Below are 27,677 nucleotides of genomic sequence, written 5' to 3'. Positions count from 1 at the left end.
ACATTTCCACTCTGTTATGTGTTATGAAATAACTATTTGGGACAACTCATCACGTGGAAAGGAACTGTTAACCACAGAAAATCGAGCAGCAGGAATGAAATGTGGAGTTGAAATTAAGTCATTTTGTTCACACCTCTTCAAGTAGGCATGTAACAGCATTTTCTAAATTGGCCAAACTGCAGAAAAGAATCCCTGAGAGGTTAAGGAGTAAAAGAGGTCATATGGAAATATGGCCTGAAATTTGTTCAGGTTTCAGCGACTGGAAACACACATGAGAATACACCAGGTAAGTAGGAATGTTCTGCCTGTACTAGTGACTGTTACCCGCTCAAGGGATGGAGCATGATCATGCAGCAGACACTTCACCCTTTGTGCCACAAAGGACACGTCAACCAGCAGAGGAGGTAGGGTCATCCGCAAGAAGTACAGATTAAGTCTCGCCTGTAAGGAACTGAAGAAGGATTACTGGTCGGCCAGACGGTCGGCAACGATCCCTGCCCACACGAGGAGGCTGAACTAGAGCTGATGGTTCATTGCCACCATATCATGAGGATTCTCCATAACTGACAGGTGTTTGTCTGGAAGGTTGACAATACTGCCCATCGTAAAGATAGCCTCATTTGTAAATAGGATGGATGATAGAAATTCCAGCACTACGGTGGCCTGTGCGGCGAACCAGCAAGTAAACCGTCGCTGCAAAGGCAAATCCGGAGCCTGCACACATTGTAAGTGATATGAATAGTGGCAGTTGTAGTGGAGCATGTTCCACACGGTCCTCTGGCTTAACCCCTGCTGGCGGGCCACCTGCCTGGTGCTGATACTAGAGTCACTGTCAAAGATCTTTTATCTCCACCTTCAGACACGTGTCCTCTTGGAACATGTTTCCGGCCATATGAACATTTTACCTGTTTTGATCCTTATCCTATTATGGATCATTTCCTGCGCTTTTCCCTCATTTAGAAAAAACACTCTGTAGGTCCACTAATGTAATTCATCATAATTAATGCATCCCAATTTGAGAAAAATAGTGATGACCATACCAACAAAAACAGAAGTAAAAATTACCTTTATTATTCATTATTAAAGCTGCCTCTGACTCAAAAATGAATTCAATATGAATCAACAAACATGTTTGAACATTTGCCCAACAACATAAAAACGCCATCAGATTGTACAACAAGTACAAGTCTAATCCAAAGTCAATCACTTCTTCTAGGCAAGTTCTTTTATTCCATAGACGAATTTTATTTAAAAACTGATAGCCTGTAAAGAAAACTAGTTTTACATATACCTGCATAAGTTAATATTCAGTTTAGGCCAGTGTACCATTTAGGAACCTGTAAATCAACAGCACATAGCCATCCACTGAAACTAATAACACATACATGTTACGTATACTAATCGTTCCACATTATTTACCTAAGAAATTGTTCATTGGATGTATGGAACATGAAACTAACTAATTAATTAACCTACACAACACTGCTATGTTCTCTAAATAATTTTCTGTATCAAGAAGCCGACTTCGGAACAATCTTCCTCAAAATATCACGGATATTAAAGTCCTTTCAAACTTCGGAAGACAGCTGATGACTAGCCCTCCACAATAGCTGTCTCTTCCTGCAGGTCACTCTCCGCAAACTTCCCTCCCACTCCACTTTTCCCTCCCCTTGTGTAAAATATTCTCTATTGAAATTCTCTTCTTTTCGAGCAGTCACTGTCACGTTCACTTCAATACTCTCCTCCTTCATGATCTCCTCCACTCTTTCTAGTGCCTAGACAGTATCATTATTAATGTCTCCATTATTTAAATTATTAATAGTGTTACTACTACTATTATTATTCTTATTGCAAATTATTAATTTTTGCTAATAATGCAAATTATTATCATATATGTTCTTAAGTAATAGCTAATTAATATCATTCTTAATTCCTCCGCTATTTTATCGTCATTATTAATGTTACTATTATCATCATTATTATTGCCAATTATTATTTTTATTAATAATGCAAATTATTATTAGTGTGGCTGTTATGTAATATGTTTTGGGCTTTTCCTGGTCAGATGTAAGAGAGAGCATTTAGGTCGTAATCTGCTCAGGCTAAATAAGCAATAAATAAATAAATAAACCCACGCCTACCCCAGTGACGGGGCGTTTGACACTGCTCTACAGATAACGCTCTAATGATAAGCGAAGAAATTCTTGCCCTGTAACTACCATCAGTCCGAAGGAGACTGCTTCAGATATGTCATATTTATGGCATTGGTGTTATTGCTGTTTTTATAAAGCTAACTGTGACTACAAGGAGGTATGCAAATTACGCAGAATGGTACAGAAATAATGTTGCTATCAATCAAACTTTTTGTACATTAACAGAAATGAAGTGTCAATTTGGACTGCCTTTTTGACAGCCGTTTTGTGAGCGCCTCGTTCAAATGGGTAAATTGGAATACTGCACAGTAATAAAATTCTTTCTTTTGCAACAAAATATTTATTTATCGTGAAAGTAAATTCGTTCCAAATTTGCGGTCGTTAGAGGAAGCCTTCTCCTTCCAACAATTTACATATGAGTTGGCGCATTAAAATATAGCTGTACTTCTTTCGAGGCGTATTACGTGAAGACTACTGAAAACTGAAACCATAGATGGACACTAGAGGACGTGTAGAACATTGTATTGCACAATCAACGATTAAAGATACGTGTATCATCTGATCTCTATGGTCATATTAGGAGAAAAAGAACGATGTATTTTAAAGGCATTAACTATGGGAAATGTCTGAGTTGCATAGCTGTGTTTAATGCTGGCAAATGCTGAGGTGAACGATTGGGCTCTCTATTTAAAGAACATAACTGATTTTCTACGCTAATTCGTTATTGCATTTGAGACTTGGATCCTGTAATTATCATCATAAGCGAATCTGCTATCAAATCAATGAGAGGATGGTGCACTTGGGAAGACGAAGTCGATTCCATCTGCTGGAAAGGCTACAGCCAGGAATTTCTGGGACACAAAATGTGTTATTTTTATTATTTCTGTTGAAGAGGGTAATGCAATAACTGGCACATACTGCTCAATATTCTAGATTCTATAGTATTAAAAAGTACGTGAGACGTTTTGAAAGTAAATATCTCTCAGCACCGAGCGAAAACACGTTCGTGAGCCGGCCGAAGTGGCCGTGCGGTTCTAGGTGCTACAGTCTGGAGCCGAGCGACCGCTACGGTCGCAGGTTCGAATCCTGCCTCGGGCATGGATATGTGTGATGTCCTTAGGTTAGTTAGGCTTAATTAGTTCTAAGTTCTAGGCGACTGATGACCTCAGAAGTTAAGTCGCATAGTGCTCAGAGCCATTTGAACCATTTGAACCACGTTCGTGAACTCAACCCGCCAGTCTAAGAAGAGGGAGAGTAGCCAATCGGCACGTGCTTGACAGTGTCGGGGCGTCAGAAGCGAGGAGGTGTCTCTACAGACGACGGCAACCGTCACGTGTCTGTCCAGAGTGATTTGTGAATATCCTGCGTGGCGTGTTCCGTATGCATGTACAGAACATTTTGATGTGCATCTTCTTTCGAAGAATCCACTGAAAAGAACCGAATGTGAACTCGTTTTACCACAGTGTGTTGCGTGTGTGAATCTCGTAATATTTCGGGTTGGACTTAGCACATTTCTGGCTGTCTTACGTGTGATATAAGCTGCACGAACTGGAAGTAGATGTACTACCGACGTAAATGTGGGCTTGGTGACACAATAAATGAAAAGAACCGTAATAAAACATCAGTATCTACAAACAAACGTTATCAATGAAGGGAGGAAGCACCTACTTTGCCCGTTATTAATAGAGATTTACGGGTTTATCTTGTTACTGGAGTCACGCGGACTTCGTAATCGTAAGTATGGACGGTGGTTTTCTCCAAGGGGTGCTTTTCTCATCGTCTACATAGTACCTACGAATGCAGAGCAACGGGTGGTGAATTGACACTATTTTGAGGTAGGTGGACATTAAATAAATCGCAAAACGAGACCCGCCAACCCCGCCCCGCCGCAGTGTGCGAGATGAGATATGACCTGAGAATACCAAAGAAACAAACTGTCTGTAGCCATGTAACATCGCTTACACAACTGTGCATATCGCTGTCACGAAACATCATCGTGAAATAAACTTTCATAATTCGACAACTACATAAATAACTATCCTAACAAAAAATTTAACATCTAATACATCTCCAACATGTAAAGTAATGTGGCAGTAACTCAAGTCATGACGTCATATGAATATCAAGGCCACCTTATGTACATAGTAAAGCATAATTATATGATAGGTTGAGCCATGTATGGAGCGCATTTTCATCCTGAAAGGAAGTTCCTCGAAGGTTATTCGATAAAGAGTGGAAAGACCAGGTGAATAAGGAGAGTGTGGAATGACTTCAAAACTCATCTCCCGTATCAGTGTAGCAGAATGCTGGTGGGCGTTATCGTGGAGTAGCGTCACTTCAGGAAGTCATCGTGGTCGGTGTTCTTGGACTGCGTCTGCAAGACGTCCCAGTTGTTGACAATAGATGTCAGCAGTGATGGTTACACCTTGGGAAAGCAATTCGTAGTGCACCACACCGTCGCTTTTCCACCAGATTCATAACAACATCTTTTGTAGATGCGAGCAGGTCTTTTTACAGTGAGTTGCTGCTTTGTTTGGGCTCAACCATTCCTTTCCTTTCCTTATTTTAGCAACAGGACACAATTTTTCGTCACCAGTAACGATACAGGATAGGAATGGTGGGTGTTTCTCACCAGTCAGTTGATGACGAGCAAGCAGAGACGCACATATGGGCCACCTGCTAATTTTTGTGAGTTAGGTTTACAGCATGCTGTACCCATTTACCCGATTTTGGAACCTTCCCCATTGCATGCAAATGTCGCACGATGGTGGAATGATACAATTAATCACATTTGCCAGTTCTAGAGTTCACTGGCGTGGATCGCTGTGAATCGAGGGGTTTAAACGATCATCATCAAACTCGGAAGATCTTCCTGAAAGTGTAGAGTCACTAATCTCAAATCGTTTCTCCTTAAAACGAGAAAACCATTTTCTTGCCGTGCTCTGTTCAGTGGCTTCACCCCAAATACAAATGTTTCTGGCTACCTCCGCTGCTGTCAACCATCTACTGAACTCAAACAGCAGAATTATGCTCCCTCCTACGTATATCTCGCGAAGAGACCATGAGGATAAAATCAGAGAGATTAGAGCCCACACAGAAGCATACCGACAATCCTTCTTTCCACGAACAATACGAGACTGGAATAGAAGGGAGAACCGATAGAGGTACTCAGGGTACCCTCCGCCACACACCGTCAGGTGGCTTGCGGAGTATGGATGTAGATGTAGATGTAGAAATGTTCCCATTTCTCCACTTGGCACTCTACTTTATATCGTCCACAGCTCCACTCACAATCTCCATATGATAAAATGATAATATATAAACTCAAATAGCAAGAGAGAACTACAAATAAAAAATGACAATCGATAAATAAACCCACAACAACCGGAATACCAACATTCAAAACAAAAACGCTATGAACTTATGCACCAACCTAATACTTCTGACAGAGAACCTCAAGACGATAATCATGCCGAAAGAGCCGGCCGAAGTGGCCGTGCGGTTAAAGGCGCTGCAGTCTGGAACCGCAAGACCGCTACGGTCGCAGGTTCGAATCCTGCCTCGGGCATGGATGTTTGTGATGTCCTTAGGTTAGTTAGGTTTAACTAGTTCTAAGTTCTAGGGGACTAATGACCTCAGCAGTTGAGTCCCATAGTGCTCAGAGCCATTTGAACCATTTTGAATCATGCCGAAAGAGGCCTATTGTAATAAACAATATAATCAGTCACATCAGAGTCTTCGGTTTCACAATATATAGTATAATAATGTCATTATGTGACAAATACGACGCAGCGGGCAGAGATGAGTACAAAGAGGATAGAAGATTTTGAAATATGGTGTTATAGAAGAATGATGAGGATTAGATTGGTAGGACAAATAACTAATTATGAGATACTGAGTGAATCGAAATTGATAAAGTTATCTGTTCTTTCGGACATGTCCGAAAGAACAAATACCATATAGTTAAGGCTCACCGGCCATTTGACCATCTTCTTCTGTGCGGATGGACAAACAGTGCCCGTACTCTTACGGGAATCGGCAAAAAGCCGCGAGTAATGAGTGTAATGGGCAGGGGCACTATGAATATAGTGCGGGACAATAAGTTGGGAATGTGGGTCTCACAGGAGGCGTGCCAGAGATAAGTCACTGCAGTCGCACTCTCCTCTGTGTTTCAGAAGGATAGAGCGTCTGCCATGTAAGCAGGAGATCCCGGGTTCGAGTCCCGGCCGGGGCACACATTTTCAACTGTCCCCGTTGACAGCTAGGGGTATTCATTTCATTGTAAGAACAAAAATTGTAGAGGGAGGCCAGGCTTGACTGAAATAAGCAAGGTCAAACGGATATAGGATGCAGAAAGCTATGCAGAAATGAAGACGCTTGCACAGGATAGACTAGCATGGGGAGCTGCATCAAATCAGTCTTAGGACTGAAGATCACAGTCACAAGTAGTAATTTACATTTTTACATTTTGTTGTATTTCTAAATGTGTTTAGTTCAGCAGTCATTTAGGAAGATGTATAAGAACTGATTTTACTTATGTTATTAAACTGAAGGAAGGAAGATTAGGAATCGATGTCGCGTAGAAGATCATCAATGACGGAGCACAAGCCTGGACAGGAATTGGGGGGGGGGGGGGGTTGGAGGGGAAAATCGGTGACAAGGAGTTACTCGACTTACGAAACCCAAAAGAAACCTAAATCTGTGCAAGCGGACGGGCCTTTGAACCACCATCCTTCCGAATACGAGTTCCATGTCTTACCATTGCGGACCTAAGTACAAAATACTACAAAAAGTCATTCGAGATCAATACGAGGGAACTATCACATTTGCTAAATCAGAGTAGAGGAAACTATGAAGCCAAGAAGATTGAAATACAAATTAGAACTTCATTACTACTCTAACGGGAAAAAATCGCAACACTAAAGAAACAATTTGTGTAGAGTAATGAAATTTCGGGAATACAATTATCTAGGTAAAATATTTAAGTAGTCAACTTTGCAACATCATAGGTAAATGTAAGCACAAGATAAGCCATTGAAAATGTGAAATGCTGGTACATTAACAACCGGTGTAACCGCCAGAATATTGAATGCAAGCACGCAGACTTGCATCCATTGTGTTGTACAGATGCCAAATGTCAGTTTTTGGGATGGAGCACCATATCTGTTGCACTTGGTCGGTCAATAATAGAGCGATTAATGCTGGTTGTGCCGCGCGGGATTAGCCGAGAGGTCTTGGGGGCTCGAGTCATAGACGGTGCGGCTGATCCCGTCGGAGGCTCGAGTCCTCCCTCGGGCATGGGTGTGTGTGTTTTCCCTTAGGATAATTTAGGTTAAGTAGCATGTAAGAGTAGGGACTGATGACCTTAGCAGTTAAGTCCCATAAGATTTCACACACATTTGAACATTTGAATGCTGGTTGCGGATGATTCTGGAGTTGTCATCCGATGACATCCCATATGAGCTTGCTTGGAGACAGATCTAGTGATCGAATAGGCCAATGCAACATACCAATAGTCAGTGTGGCATATTGGATTACAACAAAAAAATGGTTCAAATGGCTCTGAGCACTATGCGACTTAACTTCTGAGGTCATCAGTCGCCTAGAACTTAGAACTAATTAAACCTAACTAACCTAAGGACATCACACACATCCATGCCGGAGGCAGGATTCGAACCTGCGACCGTAGCGGTCACGCGGTTCCAGACTGAAGCGCCTTTAACCGCACGGCCACACCGGCCGGCTGGATTACAACAGCCGTATGTTGGTGAGCACTATCCAGTTGTAAAACACCCACTTGAATGCTGTTCATGAATGGCAGCACAACAGTTCGAATCACCAGACTGCCGTACAAATTTGCGGTCAGGGTACATGGAATAGCCGCGAGAGTGCTCCTGCTCTCGAGTGAAATCGCATTCAAAGCCATAGCTCGAGCTGTAGGTCCAATGCATTTAGCACTGGCCTAATCCTAACTGACACACAGCCATCATTGGCACCGAGGCAGAGTCAGCTTTCATCAGAAAACCCAACAGATCTAAACACTGCCCTCCAACGAGCTCTCGGAAATAGCTGTGGTTCAAAAAATGGTTCAAATGGCTCTGAGCACTATGGGACTTAACTTCTGAGGTCATCAGTCCCCTAGAACTTAAAACTACTTAAACCTAACTAACCTAAGGACATCACACACATCCATGCCCGAGGCTGGATTCCAACCTGCGACTGTAGCAGCCGCGCGGTTCCAGACTGTAGCGCCTAGAACCGCTCGGCCACTCTGGCCGGCAATAGCTGTGGTTTGGGGGTCAGTGGAATGCGCGCTTGAAAGACGTCTGGCTCGGAGCTGTCTTTGAAGTAACCGATACGTCACTGTGGTGCCAACTGCATCTCGAGTAGCTACTGCAGATGCAGTGCGATGCGCCAGACCCATACGCCGAACACGATGGTCTTCCCTCTCGGTAGTGCCACGTGGACGTTCGGGTAACGGTCTTCTTGCGACCGTATATTATCGTGACGATCTCTGGCAGAAATCATGTACTGTGGCTACATTCCTACCAAGTTGTTCTGCAGTATCGCAAAAGGACCATCCAGCTTCTAGTAGACTCAATGAGGTATTGATAGTGGCGTCATTGTTCGCCTTACAGACATCTGCTCATAACGTCCAATCTCAACGGTCAGTCACGACCGTTAGAGCGGGTATTTAAAACAAACGTGATTTTCATCCACATAGTCGCGCTACTAGCGCCACTCTTATGCGAGTGCCCGGAATCTGAGTACACATCATCTTTCAGATGTATAAACTTGCCTACCAACTTTCGTTTATGTAACACAGCCCCTTGGAGACGCGATTTTTTCCCGTCAGTGTATTTCCTGGACGTTCGACTATCTTAATATAAAATAGCCTAAAGCCTATCGTAGACCCAATGAATGGAAAATAATAGATGATTTTCTGAAAGTATATGAACCTCTAGATGTGATTTACATGATAAGAGAACAAGTACAATAAATAAATAAATAAATAAAGTTCTACTGACGCAATACCTTCACTGCTTCAATCCCGAAAACGCTCAACAGAAACGAAAAAGATAAGCAGACGTGTATCCGACACAGAGTTATTTAACGCGCGAGCTAGTTGGAAAAATAAAAATGCTCGGCCACCACGCAGCGACCGAATGTGGGGCGGTGGAGGGTCGCGGCAGCGGCAGAGCGGTGTACGTCACAACGGACGTCACGACCTGCGTCACAGAGTCTCGCAGCATCCGCAGGGGGGACGGTGGCTACGGGCAGACTACTGCCAGGCTCAAAAAACTGACTACTGCGCACTAGTTCAGCACTCAACAGGCGAGGACTACATGACTCACAAAATGCCACAGCTGCCCAGCTTACCAGTTCCTGACATTTTAACTGCCGCGCTTCTTGTATGTACGTCCATATTTCAAGTGACACTGTCTACAATACGGTCTTCACTCTACGCTGAAACAGACGCTTGGTAATATTTGAGGTACACAGTGTGAAGTACAGTTTTTCGAAACTTCCGAGGAGTAAAATTTCTACCAAAATGACCTGTAGTTCGTGGACTTCAAATTGCTTCCAAGTCACGACTCAGGGTCACGGTTAGTAACTATTTGCGCAGTTCTTCATAATCATGGAACGAAATTCCTAGCGAAGATATTGAAGTGATTGACATTAAGTAAATTTTACTATTCCGTCATTTGTCTCACAATAGCTCTAATGATATCACATTACACGTCATGATATCACTTACATTGTTTTTCTTCCCTTTCTTGTACCGTAAAGCGTAGTTGTGTGAGATGTAGTTAATTTGTGCTGATGTGTTAGTACGTACGTGCCATTCGTGGGTAACTAAACAAATCACACGGAAAAAAACGATTAGTCACGCCGAGGCTGCATCACTTTAATTCAGTGGAACACTTCCTCTTGGCTTTACGATGGCGATTGCAAGGAAGAGAGACTACTAGTTTCTTGAGGTGTGCAGGTGTGCCGCAGCTAGCTAAAGCCAATGACTACATTTCTTTGCTGGATACACAGTAGGTACCGTAGTAGTTATTGGTGGTGGTAAACAATGTTTATTTCTTGTTCTTGATGTATGAATGATTCTATGATTACAAGATTGCTATTCTGATTCATATGTTGTTTTGTTATCCCACATAACCCTCTGCCAGGCACTTTATTCTGAATAGCAGAGTAATCACGTAGATAACACCAATCACTACTTAGTTTGGGGCTCTAATAAACGTTATTAGTACAGTTGGGTACCATATTCGGATTCTTTGGTTTAAGGGATAAAGTAGTTATCCGTTGCATTTTCTTTCTGAAGATGCCTCATCAGACGTAGATCTTACATGGGTCATTTAATCAAATACGCAATTAAAAAATTTAACAGTACTTAAAGAACCTTATGAAATCAGAGAAAGTAATTGTTACGCATGACGATATTGCAGAAAAGATGCATATCGTTTAGTGACTTCCCAGAATCAACAGTATACTGTTATTCGGCTCGCCTTCCCAGGATCGTAGAGTTTACAGATAACAGGAATCTTTTATTTGGCTTACCATCCCAGGATACATTATTTTACGCACAGTAGTAATCTTCTTTTGGCTCCCTTTCCCCGCGTCATACAGTCTCTTGATTAATAAACTACTTTTACTATTCGACAAGGCCTGTAATTTATCCTCATTTTCACAGAGGCCAACATGTATTTACCTTTGAACGCCTTTCAGATAAGCTGAGCACTTTGTTGAGGAGGCACACGTAGTACAAGTTTCGTGAAAAAAGTAATGAAACTGATTTTTTATCTACCAAGTTTTTTTTCAGACAAAATTGTCTCATTCAAAGTAGTTTCCCTTGGCAGCTACACACTGGCGGAATCGTTGTTCCCAGTCTTGATAGCAGCGCTGAAAGCCTTCAACAGATAAGCCCGTTAACTCGTTAGTCACATTTTTTTAATGTTCTCCAGAGTCCCAAAATGAAACCTTTTAAAACATTTTTCAATTTCAGGACAAGAAAAAATTCACAAGGACTCAGGTCAGGTGAGTAGGGGGACTATGGAAGAACAGGAATGCTCTTTGAGGTCAAAAATTCCGTTATAGAAATGGCCGTCTGACACAGTGTGTTCTTCAGCATCCACTCGTCTGCAGTGTCCGGTCTCAATAAATTCATCCTTTTCCTGAGTCTTTTAAAGAAATCTTTGTAAAACACTTGGTTGACAGTCTGTCCAAGAAGAACAAATTCTTCATACACGATACCCTTACTATCAAATAAGCAAATCAGCATTGTCTTCATCTTTCGTTTGGTCTTTCGAGCTTTTTACGGTCGAGGAGATGTCTCAGTGTGCCACGCCTCACTTTGCCGTTTTGTCTCAGGATCTTACTCAAAAATATGTGGTCACACAAATGAACCATTCGTGTTCATTGCCAATCCTCTCAAACAGATAAACGCACACGTTTCTTCGACTGTCCTTCTGCTCAGTTGTGATGTTTTCCAGCGTCATTTTGGCACGAACTTTCGCATGTCCAAATCTTCTGTCAAAAATTGATATCCAGTGAAAGTGTTTAACACGTCACCCATAATCCTTATTGTTAAACGTCGGTCTGATCTGACAAGAGTACGCACACGTTCGACTTTTTTGTCGGTTTTTGAAGTAGGTCTCCGAGCGAGGTTCATCTTCAACGTATTTTCTGCCTTCCAAAAATGATTTGTGCCGGAGAAAAGCTTGTACTCTTTATGAGGAATGTCCCCTACAGGACAGTTTCAACTTTTCAAAGGTCACGCTTGCGGATTATCCAAGTGTAATACAAACTTGATGTCATAACGCTGCTCTAAATTCCGCTATTCCATTTTTGTAACACATAGTAAAACACAACTTCACTGATGGTGCTCTCAAAAATCGAGTGATAGATGTACGGAGCTGAAATTCAGACTGAGCATCTGGACACCAGTCTACATAAGAAGTCATAGAGCAGCACAGTGTTGCCAGATCGCATACAGTGTTTTCAGTTTCATTACTTTTTCTGCACGCCTCGTACGTATGCAGAAATGAAAAAAAAAATAGGAAAAGACAAATGAAGGAGTGCAGCAAAACATCTCAACTTACCAACATCGTCCTGGAACCTGTGGCTGGTGTACGTGAGGCAGGCGGTGATGTTTGTGCGGCGATCGGCCAGCCTCAGCGACTCTGGGCCCGTCACCGAGGCCACCAGCCAGACGGTAGGCCTCGCCAGGAACACCCGAGCGCGGCCCTCCATGTACGAGCCGACCACCACGTCTGCAACACCACACGCCTTCAGCCTCAGCAGCCAGACCCAATTTGCCAAGGTCGTTGTGGCGGAAACGCACTTGCTTCACAAAACGCCTATGGGCTAACACACCGCAAACACAATCGCTGCACTTTTGTCAACAAAAACTGCACGAATAATGTAAGTGATGACACCTTTCACGAACAAAGCTGGACACTTTATGTGTGCCCTCTACATGTAACCATCTCTATGTTTGTCTCAGTAATTTGACCACTGCAGGCTACCTCAGGGCAGTGTTCTCGCCCCTATAATATTTAACATACGAGGGTCACTCCAGTACAGTTAGTCGGTGGGCAAGCAGGTTACGTGATGAAAGCGGGCACGGCAATATTGAGGATTGTCCTCGCAGCGGCAGGCCTCGTACTGCAAACACTCCAGACAACGTGCAAAGAGTTAACGAACTGGTGACTGCTGACAGACGTATCACAGTGCACTAATTGTCACGCCGCGTTGGGATAGAGGAAGGAAGTGTTTGCAGAACACTGAAAGTATTGACGTTAAAAAAGGTATGTGCCAGGTGGGTTCCCAGAATGTTGACAGTGGCTCACAAAGAAACAAGAAAAACGGTATGCAGCGAACTTTTGGAACAGTACGAGAATGGTGGAGATGAATTTCTTGGAAGAATTGTGACAGGTGATGAAACATCACTCCATCATTTTTCACCAGAGACGAAGAGGCAATCAATGGAGTGGCATCATGCAAATTCACCCAAGGAAAAAAATTCAAAACCACACCTTCTGCTGGAAAAGTTATGGTTACAGTGTTTTTCGATTCTGAAGGACTCTTGCTTGTGGACATCATGCCAAGTGGAACCACCATAAATTCTGATGAATATGTGACGACACTGAAGACACTTCAAGCTCGACTGAGTCATATTCGACCACATCGGCAAAAGCAGGATGTTTTGCTGTTGCATGACAACGCACAGCCACATGTCAGTCAAAAAACCATGGAAGCGATCACAAAACTCGGATGGACAACACTGAAACACCCACCTTACAGTCCTGACCTGGCTCCATGTGACTATCATCTCTTTGGGAAACTGAGAGACTCTCATCGTGGAACAAGGTTTGAAGATGATGACTCCCTTGTGCACAGTGCCAAACAGTGGCTCCAACAGGTTGGTCCAGAATTTTACCGTGCAGGTATACAGGCGCTGGTTCCAAGATGGCGTAAGGCAGTTTAGAGGGATGGAAATCATGTGGGGAAATGAAAATTGTTCCTAAAGGATGTATCTACACACTGTAAAACTTTCAAACATGTAGAATAAAAGATGGATTTTTAAAAAAATAGTGTGCATTTCTTTTGGAGTGACCATCGTATATACAAATAACCAACCATTCCCGCTTCACATCAAAAGTTTTCTGTATGAGGATGACCTCGCGTTGGTCACCCAGGGAAAGGATTTCCGTGGTGTTGAAAATTACCTGTCTGTAGCATTGGAAGAACTACGACTGTTCTACTAAAATCGGTGCTTTCCATTTGCAAAGGAGACAGGTCAACCAATAACTAAATATTTCACGGAAGGGCACTCAACTCGAACATTCCTTTTACCCAAAATACTTTGAGGTGACCTTAGACCACACCTTAACCTTTAAAACGCATTGCCATAACACCAAAATGAAGGTATCCACAGGTGATATCACACGGAAATTAAGGGGACCTAAGTGCGGTGCACAACCAGCCGCTTCTGGATTGGCACTGTGCTGTTCTGCGGGTGAATATGCAGCGCCTGTCTGGCATAATTCCCGCTGTGCTAGGTAGGTGTACACCGCTCTGAATGAGACGTACCTAATAATTACTGGATGGTTTAGAACAGCTAAAGTGTAGCAGGTACACGTACTAGCAGCCATAGCTCAGCATGACATCAGGCGTGAAGCACCTGTCCAAGCAGAAGGATGTAGAGCTTTGATCTCTGATACTCATCCACTGTTTGGTCTCTCGCCAACACCGTCACGTTTGAAGTCCAGAAAGAGTTTTATAAGAGTCCCTGACAACGACGACATTACAACCCAGGGGCTACAAAAGTGGAAAAGAGAACAGAGAATGCTCCTATAGGCAAGAAGAACTGTCTCCTGGTGACAACGAGAACTGGTGTACCTGGAAGTCCCCCAACTGGTCGCGAACCGTTGCTTTTGAGAGTGGGGATACGCTAGTGGACTGTCAACCTTTGAGTGAGGGGAGGATCAGACAATGTATCACACGCGCAACTGCCGCCTGTGGCCGCCATCATGGATCGAAGAATATCTGATGTTGGCCCACTATAATTCCTTGAACGTAGCCCGTCTTTGAACGAAAATAGTTTAATTTAATGTTTGTTACTTCGTCTACCATTAAATGTATTTATACTTACAACTGTATGCTAGCTCTAATGCCTTGGACATAGCTCACTTGCAAGTGAAAGTGACTTAACGACTGTCATGTTTGTCTATATCCATGTTTAACTGTATTAATGTCTATTGTTCATGCATGCAAGTTTATAAGTCTTAGGATTTTTGTTAGCTCCCTTGTAGCAGATGAAATTGACACAAAAAAACACTGTGCAGATATACACAAATCTACACTGTCCGTAAACAAATTTACACACAGAAGGGGAGCAGGAAATGAAATTAAACTGCAAGTGTCGAGAGGGTCCGTGATATTATTTCAGTGATTATGAAAATGAGTAAAATTTACAAAGAATTTTGCAGCATGAGCCCACTGATTAGTATGACGTTGCGCCTCCTTTGGACTCGATGCATGCGCTGTTTCGGTTGGGAAACGTGTCATAAATCCGTTGTATCCTCTTCTGTGGTAAGCTGGCACACAACTGGTGACACACATGTTCTGTCGGGCATAGATCAAAGGACCTTGCTGGCCGCAGGAATCAACATCATGCAAGCAGTTCTTAGAGCCAAGTTCCTTGTATTGACCAACATTGCCTTGTTAAACAATGGCTCCACCATACCGTCGCAAACGTAGTACACTTATGACGTATTACCTAGGTAAAAGCCGGCCGGTGTGGCCGTGCGGTTAAAGGCGCTTCAGTCTGGAACCGCGTGACCGCTACGGTCGCAGGTTCGAATCCTGCCTCGGGCATGGATGTGTGTGATGTCCTTAGGTTAGTTAGGTTTAATTAGTTCTAAGTTCTAGGCGACTGATGACCTCAGAAGTTAAGTCGCATAGTGCTCAGAGCCATTTGAACCATTTTTGAACCTAGGTAAAAATATATGTACACTACTGGCCATTAAAATTGCTACACCACGAAGGTGACGTGCTACAGGCGCGAAATTTAACCGACAGGAAGAAGATGCTGTGATATGCAAATGATTAGCTTTTCAGAGCATTAACACAAGGTTGGCGCCGGTGGCGAAACCTAAAACGTGCTTACATGAGGAAAGTTTCCAACCGATTTCTCATACACAAACAGCAGTTGATCGGCGTTGCCTGGTGAAACGTTGTTGTGATGCCTCGTGTAAGGAGGAGAAATGCGTACCATCTACGTTTCCGACTTTGATAAAGGACGGATTGTAGCGTATCGAGATTGCTGTCTATCGTATCACGACATTGCTGCTCGCGTTGGTCGAGATCCAATGACTGTTAGCAGAATATGGAATCGGTGGGTTCAGGAAAGTAATACGGAACGCCGTGCTGGATCCTAAAGGCCTCGCATCACTAGCAGTCGAAATGACAGGCATCTTCTCCGCATGACTGTAACGGATCGTGCAGCCACGTCTCGACCCCTGAGTCAACAGATGGGGACGTTTGCAAGACAACAACCATCTGCACGAACAGTTCGACGACGTTTGCAGCAGCATGGACTATCAGCTCGGAGACCATGGCTGCGGTTACCCTTGACGCTGCATCACAGACAGGAGCGCCTGTGTTAGTGTACTCAACGACGAACCTGAGTACACTAATGGCTAAACGCCATTTTTTCGGATGAATCCAGGTTCTGTTTACAGCATCATGATGGTCGCATACGTATTTGACGACATCGCGGTGAACGCACATGGGAAGCGTGTATTCGTCATCGTCATACTGGCGTATCACCTGGCGTGATGGTATGGGGTGCCATTGGTTACACGTCTCGGCCACCTCTTGTTCGCATTGACGGCACTTTGAACAGTGGACGTTACATTTCAGATGTGTTACGACCCGTGGCTCTACCCTTCATTCGACCCCTGCGAAACTCTACGTTTCAGCAGGATAATGCACGACGGCATGTTGGAGGTCCTGTACGGGCCTTTCTGGATACAGAAAATGTTCGACTGCTGCCTTGGTCAGCACATTCTCCAGATCTCTCACCAATTGAAAACGTCTGGTCAATAGTGGTCGAGCAACTGACTCGTCACAATACGCCAGTCACTACTCTTGATGAACTGTGGTATCGTGTTAAAGCTGCATTGGCAGCTGTACCGGTACACGCCATCCAAGCGCTGTTTGACTCAATTCCCAGGCGTATCAAGGCCGTTATTACGGCCAGAGGTGGTTGTTGTGGGTTCTGATTTCTCAGGATCTATGCACCCAAATGGCGTGAAAATGTAATCACATGTCAGTTCTAGTATAATATATTTGTCCAACGAATACCCGTTTATCATCTGCATTTCTCCTGGTGTAGGAATTTTAATGGCCAGCAGTGTATGTTAAGGCACTTAACCCTACTGACGGTAGTGGAAAACTAGTGCCATGTACACTTAACTTTCGAATACCTGAGGTAATTTCGACACAACTTAGTACAAATAAGGCGTGCATAAGCATAGGCAGCTAGTGTTGACGTCAACCTATTATAGAATCATGAACATGATGTATGCTCACGCTTTAAGTCATTTTTGGAGAACAAAAATCTGCTTTATAAATATTACATAGTTTCTGCAAACAGAAATCTTGCGAAACTTCATTGGGCCAAACAAATGGAAGTAGAAATTCCGCGGTATTGGGCGAATCAGGAAGAACTGCCCAGTGAAGTTTTGTGAGCTGCTCTCGGGTACGCAGACGTGTAAGGCGTTGCGTTGTCACGGAGAAGCATTTTTGTGGCGACGAGCACGTTGAAGTCAATATCCTTAGGGTAGCACAATACACTTCTGAACTGATGGTTGCATCATGAGGGAGGACATCAAAAACAATAACCCCTTCAGAGTCCCGGAAGGCCGTCGTCATGACTTTTCGGGCTGAGGGTGTGGCCTCGAACTTGTTGCTTGGAGGAGAGGTGGTGTTGCGCCACTACAAGGGTTGCTAGTTCTTCGTTGCCCTTTATGGTCTTCTGTTTAGGCGGCGAGAAACCCTGCGGGTACACACCTCTGAGTACTCCAACTTGCAGACAAGTGTGTAAGCACAACCAACAGAGACGTCCAGTTGTGAAGCGAGCTGTTTGATTTTGATCCTTCGATTACCTCGAATGAGAGTGTCGGCACGTTCCAACATGGAAGGAGTCACAGCTGAGTGTGGCCGCCCGGCACGTGAAGAAATCGGATAAGTTGCCGCGACCTTGCTGGGATGATGGCAGACGCCTCACCCAACGAGTCACCGTGCTTTTGTTCTCTGCCAGGTCTCCGTAAACATTCAGCAAGCGCCTATGAATATCTGTGAAGCTCCCGTTTTCCGCCAAACGAAACTCAGTGACACCTCTCTGCTTGGAACGCACCTCCGATACAGTCGCCATTTTGAAGGCTACATACAGCGCCGCCACCGGTCAGAACTTCATGAGACTACGGGGGCTGAAGTGTTAATATTTCACTATGCCCCACAACAAATTCCGCATGTTTTCAGCCGAAACTGGCAGAGAAAATTTTTTTTGCATTACTTACTGAACGTCCCCATTTCCATGGGGAAATTACTCTCTCTGTGAGCCACGGAGGCACCGGCTGCAATCCATTTAGGAGAATCAGGGAATGTCCAACCTACCTTTTTCAGTCCGAACAAGAGCTCTTCCGGCTGCACATGGACTGACAGAGACGATTACATTAATGAACCTATGAGCAATCACGAAAAGATATGTTACATGTCGTTGTTCTTTCGTTCCATATGCAAGTGGATCAGGTTCAGTGGATTGTGTAGTATGTACGTACACTGCCGGAAAAATATACAACATCCCCAGAGACTGTGTTCGTGGCACCAGGGTATAATATGTGCGTATTGAATGACTGCTGTGTTGTGACTTGCTTGTGACGGTCATCGGCGATGAGATGGCGCTCAGGAGGCATGCCTGTGCACCGTCTGTTTTGACTCTCCAGGCATTAACTGTGCAGAGTTTAGAGATGAATAGTGTTTACAACATTCATTGTAGGGTACAAACATGCCCCACCGACGAGTACGTACTCATGTTGCATAGCCTCAGAACGAGGTCACATTGTGGGCGTGGTAGAGGCTGCACGAACGTATCGGGGAACTGCTGTACATGTTGAGCACAGTGTATCGGTGGTGTGTCGGTACTTTCAACAATGGTCTTTAGAACATTTCCTTATTTGTAGGTTAGGTTCTGGACGTCCGCGTAGTACAGACGCACGTGAACGTCGATGCATTGTGCGGGCTGTGGCGGTCTACCAAACCCCATCCAGGAATTCAGTATGGCGCAACTTGGAACTGCTGTCTCACCAAAGACCAGTGGGAACCGTCTGGTTCAGTAGGAGTTGGACAACGTATGAATGTGGCCAGGATACCGATGACACGACGGCACCGCCAAGCATGGCTAATCTGTTGTTGTGAAAGATTCCACTGGGAAGTGGAATAGCACCCTGTTGCCTTCAGTGATGAGAGTAGGTCCTGTCTGTATGTGTGACGCACCTACACGTATATGACGTAGATCTGGTGATCTGTCTATTCCAGAGTGCTTTCGCCCATGACATAGAGATCTCATATACATCTACATCTATACTCTGCAAATCACCGTGAGGTGCATGGCAGAGGGTAAATCCCACTGTACCAGTAATTAGGGTTTCTTCCTGTTGCACTCACGTATGGAGCGCGAGAAGAATGATTATTTGAATGCCTCTATGCGTGCAGTAATTATGCTCCCGATACCTATGTGAGCGATACGTAGGGCGTTGTTGTATGCCCTCATAGTAATCATTTGAAGCTGGTTCCTGAAACTTTGTTAAAAGAATTTCTCGGGATAGTTTATACCTGTCTTCAAGAGTCTGCCAGTTCAGTTCCTTCAGTATCTCTGTGACACTCTCCCACGGATTAAACAAACCTGTCACCATTCGTGCTGCCTTCTCTGTATACGTTCAGTACCTCCGGTTAGTCCTATCTGGTATGGGTCACACTCACTTGAGCAATATTCTAGGATGAGTCGCACAAGTGATTTGTAAGCAGTCTCTTTTTGTAGAGACTGGTAATCTACCAATAAACGGAAGTCTACCACCTGACTTACCCACGACTGAACCTATGTGATCATTCCATTTCATATCCCTACAAAGTGTTGCGTCCAGGTATTTGTATGAATTGGTTGACTCATTGGTATTATAGGTAACCTAGGTGTCATGGCGTGGGGCCGTAAGTTACAGGTCACTGTCATGTATAATGTAAAGTAACCCGCTACATTGCACAGACTGTTATCCCCGCGCTACTGCCATTTGTTCTACAGGGAAGTTATGTGCTTCTTCATGAGGACAATGCACGTCCATATACGACCGCTGCAAAACAGCGTGGTCTTCGTGAACCACAGCAACTGTCCTGGTCGGCAAGATCGCTAGATCACCCGCCAACTGAACACGTATGGGACACGATGAAGCGGGAACTTACTCGTTCTCCAGGGCCTGCAAGAAGCATTGCCGAATTGCGACAAAAGGTGCAGAATGCTTTGGAAAATTTATCGCAGGATGTCATTCAGTACCTTTACTATCGTTTGCATGCGATAATACACGCCTGCATTGCCGCCAGAGGAGGGTACAATGTGTAATTATACTACTGTTTGGGCACCGTTTCCTGTGACATGTTTGTTTCATTTGGTCTGAATTTGTTATCATATACTTCTCTGACACCTCACTTGCGAATAAAATGAGTTTGTCCTTGAGAGCGTCGTGTTTTCCTGGCAGAGTAGCGATAGACGCAGGAATCAAGAACCGCAAGAAAAATATGTACACTGCCGGAAACAAAAACTAGTACAGCTGGAAAGACGACGTCAATTTTGATCGCATGATGGCATGTGCCACTTGGGGAGGATAGTAAATATACTGATAATGGATTCAACGTTGTTCGCCAACGGATAGCTACCAGAGCCCCATCTGTGTCTACTCATTAATAGAGAATTCTCACAGCCAGAAGGCTCAGTCTGGTGCAAATGTGTGAAAGCAAGCATGCAACCATGACACAAAGACGCACTTGTGCTTTCTACAGTCAACTGAGCTATTCTTCGAGTTTTAAAGAGGTCAGACCGTGGCAGGAAGGTCCTTTCAAGAACTGACTTACAAGTTGGACGCGCTGCGTTAGTTGTGTAAAGATGCTTGTACCAGTGGTCACGTGAACATTCTTACACCTTTAGATGAGGTTCTGGATGTCCACGTAGCACAGACGCCTATCAGGATGATTGTATTTTAAGGGTAGCAGTGGCAGGTTGTACGGCTACCACAACACAGATAACAGGGCCTGTGAGCCCAGACGTGTCAACACTTGCGAACCAGTTATTAGCAGCGGGACTACGGGCACACTCACCTCTAACCTGTCTTACACTCACGGCAAAGCATCGACGTGCATGGCTCGACAGGTGCCATCGGAGGATCACTTGGGATGGCGAACCACGGTCTCCAGCGATGGAGGCAGGTTCTGCCTACACGCAGGTGATGGTCATTTGCACGTACGACACTGACCTGGTGAGCGCTGTCTCGTAGAGTGCATTCGTCCAAGACACATTGGCCCTGCACCACGCCTTACGGTCTGAGGTGTGACAAGCTAAAACCCACGTTCACCTTTTGTGTTTCTGGAGGGAACGCTAACCAACGGTTGGTATGCGCAGTGTGGTGTCACCGCAAGACACCACACTTGCTAGGTGGTAGCCTTTAAATCGGCCGCGGTCCATTAGTACATGTCGGACCCGCGTGTCGCCACTGTCAGTAATTGCAGACCGAGCGCCGCCACACGGCAGGTCTAGAGAGACTTACTAGCACTCGCCCCAGTTGTACAGCCGACGTTGCTAGGAAAGGTTCACTGAGAATTACGCTCTCATTTGCCGAGACGATAGTTAGCATAGCCTTCAGCTAAGTCAATTGCTACGACCTAGCAAGGCGCCATTTATCCTTTGCTATGTATCTAATGGAGCATGTACAGTAACAAGACCAATGTTCACCAATTGTGGATTAAAGTTAAGTATTCCAGAAGCTACGTACTTTTCTTTATAGCATTCATTACGTATCCTGTTTCAGACCTCACGCCATCCTGCGTGAGCTTATAGCGTGCATTTCGGCATCCGCAAACAACACGGTGTTGGCACTTCTGCCGACACTTCACGCAGAATGTTGTTAGGCATATTCTTTTGTTGTTTTTGGAAGAGGAAGGTGATGTGTTGTTCCAACAGGATAATGTTCGCTCACACATGGCCCATGGAACTCAATGTGCTCAGCAAGACGTGTAGCAACTTCCCTGGCCAACACTATCTCCTGACATGTCTCAAATCGAGCACGTGTGGGACGTGATGGTACGAGAAGTGACTCGTGCAACTCGTCAAGCAACAACTTTTACAGAACTACGTGGACAGGTCGTTCAGGCATAGCTCAACGCATCTCAGGACAGTATTCGCTACCTGTACGATCAACTGGACGCCAGAGTCATCGCCTGCATTGCCGCCTGTGGAGGCTACGACACGTACTGGTATGAGTGTTTCAGCATAGGTCGATACCTTGTACATCAGAACCGCGTGTACTGCTGATCTGTAAATGAAAATTGTAATACTGTCATGTACTCTATATGCACTGATGCAACAACAAAGCTTGAGTGAACTGGAAACTTCTAAAAGGGTCTACTACTTTTCTTTCCGGCGGTATATGTTGAAAACTTGCCATGTGTTTGCTATTCTGGAACCCTTAATTGATATGCAGGTTAGGGAGCAGAATCCCGATGTTATGCGAAACACATCCAACTGGGTTTATACCGAATCTGCACAACGTATGTACCACAATCTTATAATAGCCCTGATATAAATCCTACGTGGGGTGAGTAGCTTCTCATATGCTTTATTCATTAAAATAATTTATCAAAGTTCCTCTTCAAAAACGTGATGGAAAAGGATTCTGGTGATTGTGACTATTTAACAGATAAATACCATCCTAAAAATTACAATTACGTTTATTTTCTTTCAATGGAACACAAAACTGATCATGAATTTGTACAAGGAACAATCATGTCTGGGAATGTAAACCAAACATGTAAATAGTACTCATCTGACAGAGCTGTTAGGAAGAAACTAGTACAAACAGCACTGCATGGGATCTAGTATGCTTCTCTCCTACGAGAAGGGGGTGAGGGAGGGTGGAGCAAAGGCAACAGGTGAAATTTATAGTAACAATAAACAAGTGCGTGATAGGATGCATTCCCACAATATCACCTAAGAAACCGAGCGAGGTGGCGTTGTGGTTAGCACACTGGACTCGCATTCGGGAGGACGACGGTTCAATCTCGCGTCCGGCCATCCTGATTTAGGTTTTCCGTGGTTTCCCTAAATCGCTCCAGGCAAACGCCTGGATTGCTCCTTTGAAAGGGCACGGCCGACTTCCTTCCCCGTCCTTCCCCAATCCGATGAGACCGATGACCTCGCAGTCTGGTCTCCTCCTCCACAACAACCTCAACCTCACCTAAGAAGGCAAAGTGGTTTCACAAATGCCGCTGCTGTGAAAACTCAGTTCCAATTTCGGGCGGCTGAAATATCAACTGAAACTCCTTGAGGCCGGAGCTGCATATATTTCCGACGGTATGGTGCAAGGCAGCGAGCTGATAACGGCTGCTACTCGTGGTCGGCTCCGCTGCATGTAAATGGGCTCGGCCTTAGAGACAAATAGAAGCGCGAGCGAGGAAAAACCAAGTGTTTGTCCAGGTGGACGGACAGGTGAAACTAGGATTAAATTACTCTCCAGCAAGGGCGGCAAAGTACGCGAACGACTCCTGCGGCGGCCAGGAATCAAATCCCCAAATTCTCTTCCGCCCCGTGCCCGGAGAGCGACCGCTCGGCTTGTGCAAGATTTTGGCCAGTCGCCGCCGACAAAAAGACTTTCGCTGGTTGTGGCCTTACAACAAAAAATGGCTCTAATCTCTATGGGACTTAACATCTGAGGTCATAAGTGCCCTAGACTTAGAACTACGTAAACCTAACTAATCTAAGGACATCACACACATCCATGCCCGAGGCAGGATTCGAAGCTGCGACCGTAGCAGCCGCATGGTTCCGGACTGAAGCGCCTAGAAACGCTCGGCCACCGCAGGGCCTTACAACAATTCGTCTAGACTCCCACTACCGTACTCCATCAAACTAGGCGCCAATACCATTCCTTCCGCCGAATCCCGACGGTGACGGCAAACGTGTGGTGATGTAACAGTCGAGCAACCTTTCCTAGTCTCTGCCAGGGCTTTTTGTGGGAAGTTTTCTGGAGACTGGCACCAACAGACTATGACAATTGGGGTGCTTCGTGTGGTGCCGTTCTGTTGGCTGTCCCGTGGAGTTCGGCGACCGTTTCTCTGAAACGTCCCAAAGAATAGCACAGCTGTGGTGCTGAGCTGGTGTGTTCCTGCCCAAAACATGAGGCTTTCGTGAAAAAACTGCCTCCAGCCATTGCAAAAATAGTGAGCTTTTGTCGCTGTTAAGGCCCAACTTCAAGAGAGAAAGTCACCTGTCACAGGTCGGGAGTCGTCCGCAATTCCGAGTGACCAGATGACACCCCCCCCCCCCCCCCCACTTCTCATATTTCGCTGCTATTGTAAGCGGTTGGCCTCCTAATAGCCCAAAAGCTCCCCTTCGTCTCCTAAGTGAAATGAACAGAATTATGATATGCATGCATCCTACTCCCGATCATGTGCGTTCCAGTACATATCATCCAATTACCTACTACTTTGCATGACAGTGTGATACGGTGGCAAAGTGACATTAATTTGTAGTTGTGGAAATTCAGATTTTGTAAATGTAAGGTAGACTGGTTTGATCGGTCTCGGAAACTGACATACTGCCGGGAGAGCGGTGTGGTGACCACATGCCCCTCCATACCCGCATCCAGTGACGCCTATGGACTGACGATGACAAGACGGCCGGTCTGCACCGTTGGGCCTTCATGTTCTGTTCGGGAGGAGCTTAGTTTTTTTAGGCCGTTCTGATGACCGTACGAAGAAACCACAAGGCCGTCATCTTAAGCCCCATCAAACCAGGCTATACTGCATTTCTAAAATCCGCATCCAGTGACGCCTATGGACTGAGGATGACACGGTGGCCGGTCTGCACCGTTGGGCCTTCATGTTCTGTTCGGGAAGAGCTTAGTTTTTTAGGCCGTTCTGATGACCGTTAATAATTGTACGAAGAAACCACAAGGCTGCCATCTTAAGCGCCATCAAACCAGGCTGTATTGCATTTCTAAAATCTAAATTTGCATAAAAATCTTTGTGTTCTGTCTTGCGGCAGGTCTTGTCATGGGAGAAGCCTCGTCAGGGAGGTCCACCGCATGAGCGTCTAGGAGAGTGATTCCAGTGGTGGTTTCCCGTTGCCTTCCACTGGTGATGATGAAATGATAATGAGGACAACACAACACCCAGTCTCTGAGCCGAGGAAATCTCTGAGCCAGCCGGGAATCGAACCCGGGCTCCTTGGCGTGACAGTCCGTCGCGCTGACCACTCAGCTATCGTGGCGGACAAATTGATAAAATGATGCGTAAATGATATACAGGGTGTTACAAAAAGGTACGGCCAAACTTTCAGAAAACATTTCTCACACACAAATAAAGAAAAGATGTTATGTGGACATGTGTCCGGAAACGCTTAATTTCCATGTTAGAGCTCATTTTAGTTTCGTCAGTATGTACTGTACGTCCTCGATTCACCGCCAGTTGGCCCAATTGAAGGAAGGTAATGTTGATTTCGGTGCTTGTGTTGACATGCGACTTATTGCTCTACAGTCCTAGCATCAAGCACATCAGTACGTAGCATCAACAGGTTAGTGTTCATCACGAACGTGGTTTTGCAGTCAGTGCAATGTTTACAAATGCGGAGTTGGCAGATGCCCATTTGATGTATGGGTTAGCACGGGGCAATAGCCGTGGCGCGGTACGTTTGTATCGAGACAGATTTCCAGAACGAAGGTGTCCCGACAGGAAGACGTCCGAAGCAATTGATCGGCGTCTTAGGGAGCACGGAACATTCCAGCCTATGACTCGCGACTGGGGAAGACCTAGAACGACGAGGACACCTGCAATGGACGAGGCAATTCTTCGTGCAGTTGACGATAACCCTAATGTCAGCGTCAGAGAAGTTGCTGCTGTACAAGGTAACGTTGACCACGTCACTGTATGCAGAGTGCTACGGGAGAACCAGTTGTTTCCGTACCATGTACAGCGTGTGCAGGCACTATCAGCAGCTGATTGGCCTCCACGGGTACACTTCTGCGAATGGTTCATCCAACAATGTGTCAATCCTCATTTCAGTGCAAATGTTCTCGTTACGGATGAGGCTTCATTCCAACGTGATCAAATTGTAAATTTTCACAATCAACATGTGTGGGCTGACGAGAATCCGCACGCAGTTGTGTAATCACGTCATCAACACAGATTTTCTGTGAACGTTTGGGCAGGCGTAGTTGGTGATGTCTTGATTGGGCCCCATGTTCTTCCACCTACGCCCAATGGAGCACGTTATCATGATTTCATACGGGATACTCTACCTATGCTGCTAGAACATGTGCTTTACAAGTACGACACAACATGTGGTTTATGCACGATGGAGCTCCTGCACAGTTCAGTCGAAGTGTTCGTACGCTTCTCAACAACAGATTCGGTGACCGATGGATTGGTAGACGCGGATCAATTCCATTGCCTCCACGCTCTCCTGACCTCAACCCTCTTGACTTTCATTTATGGGGGCATTTGAAAGCTCTTGTCTACGCAACCCCGGTACCAAATGTAGAGACTCTTCGTGCTCGTATTGTGGACGGCTGTGATACAATACGCCATTCTCCAGGGCTGCATCAGCGCATCAGGGATTCCATGCGACGGAGGGTGGATGCATGTATCCTCGCTAACGGAGGACGTTTTGAACATTTCCTGAAACAAAGTGTTTGAAGTCACGCTGGTACGTTCTGTTGCTGTGTGTTTCGATTCCATGATTAATATGATTTGAAGTAATAAAATGAGCTCTAACATGGAAAGTAAGGGTTTCCGGACACATGTCCACATAACATATTTTCTTTGTTTGTGTGTGAGGAATGTTTCCTGAAAGTTTGGCCGTACCTTTTTGTAACACCCTGTATATATCTGCACTTCTAATGGTGTTGCCTGCCATCATATTACTTTATGTAGCCTGAAGTACTCTTAGCCAGCACTCACAGCCTCCACTATGCAGCATAATTGTGCTGCACAGTTGAGGCCATGGACACTGTTGCCAATGGAGCACACATGGAGGTGTCTGCTCTGTGGTGTTATATTTATTTACTTACTTACGTTTATTTACTTGCCCTTATTTTTTAAAGAAAAAGACATCAATTCGGGAATAGGAAATTATAAATCTACGGCATATTTTAAGGAGAGAACACGAAGAAAACAGGAAAGAGTAGGTACAGGTGTCACTTCACAACCCAGGGAAGGGGACTTGGTACTGAACTTCATGTCTGTATATGTGTGTCATGTTCTGCATCTGAGATGTTGTTAGCGATTCTATTCAGCAGTGCCCATGTGCCTGGGTTCCTCAGTGTTTCGTGTAGTCTGTTTTCTGTTATGTGTTCTATGTTGTTACATAAGCCTCTGTATCTAATGGATTTCAAAAGGAAGTGTTCTGCGGAACCAATTTCCCCATATCTGCACCGATTCCATTCTGAAAGAAGCGACACGCACAGCACGTGTGTGGGACAGGGACTGTGTCCAGCCTAAAAATTAACCATGCTTCGGCCAGAGTTGTTGTGCATCCATAACCACTCTCTTTGCCAAGTAACGCGCCCACTTTTTAGTTGGTTCCTATCCTCTACGTGCTGCCCAGGGATCTGCAACACTCTCAGGCCTATCCATCTTCAGCTAGTATGTTACAGTCTGACATATAACATATCAATAGTATGTATTCCA

The 27,677-nt window shown here is 44.9% G+C and overlaps 1 protein-coding gene across 1 annotated transcript in view; it reads right to left on the bottom strand.

Moving 5' to 3' along the window:
- LOC126262652 (integrin alpha-PS3-like) overlaps positions 1-27,677 on the bottom strand; it is a 440,796-nt gene that overhangs the window by 246,000 nt on the left and 167,119 nt on the right. Inside the window, exon 12 of the mRNA XM_049959421.1 lies at positions 12,263-12,433. Within this exon, the coding sequence (XP_049815378.1) occupies positions 12,263-12,433 (171 nt within the window). The remainder of the gene's footprint in view (positions 1-12,262; positions 12,434-27,677) is intronic.

This window comes from Schistocerca nitens, chromosome 6, assembly GCF_023898315.1.
Source record: "Schistocerca nitens isolate TAMUIC-IGC-003100 chromosome 6, iqSchNite1.1, whole genome shotgun sequence".
Lineage (NCBI taxonomy): Eukaryota > Metazoa > Arthropoda > Insecta > Orthoptera > Acrididae > Schistocerca > Schistocerca nitens.
Note: the sequence above shows the minus strand (reverse complement) of the source record. Positions and strands in the feature narration are given on the sequence as shown.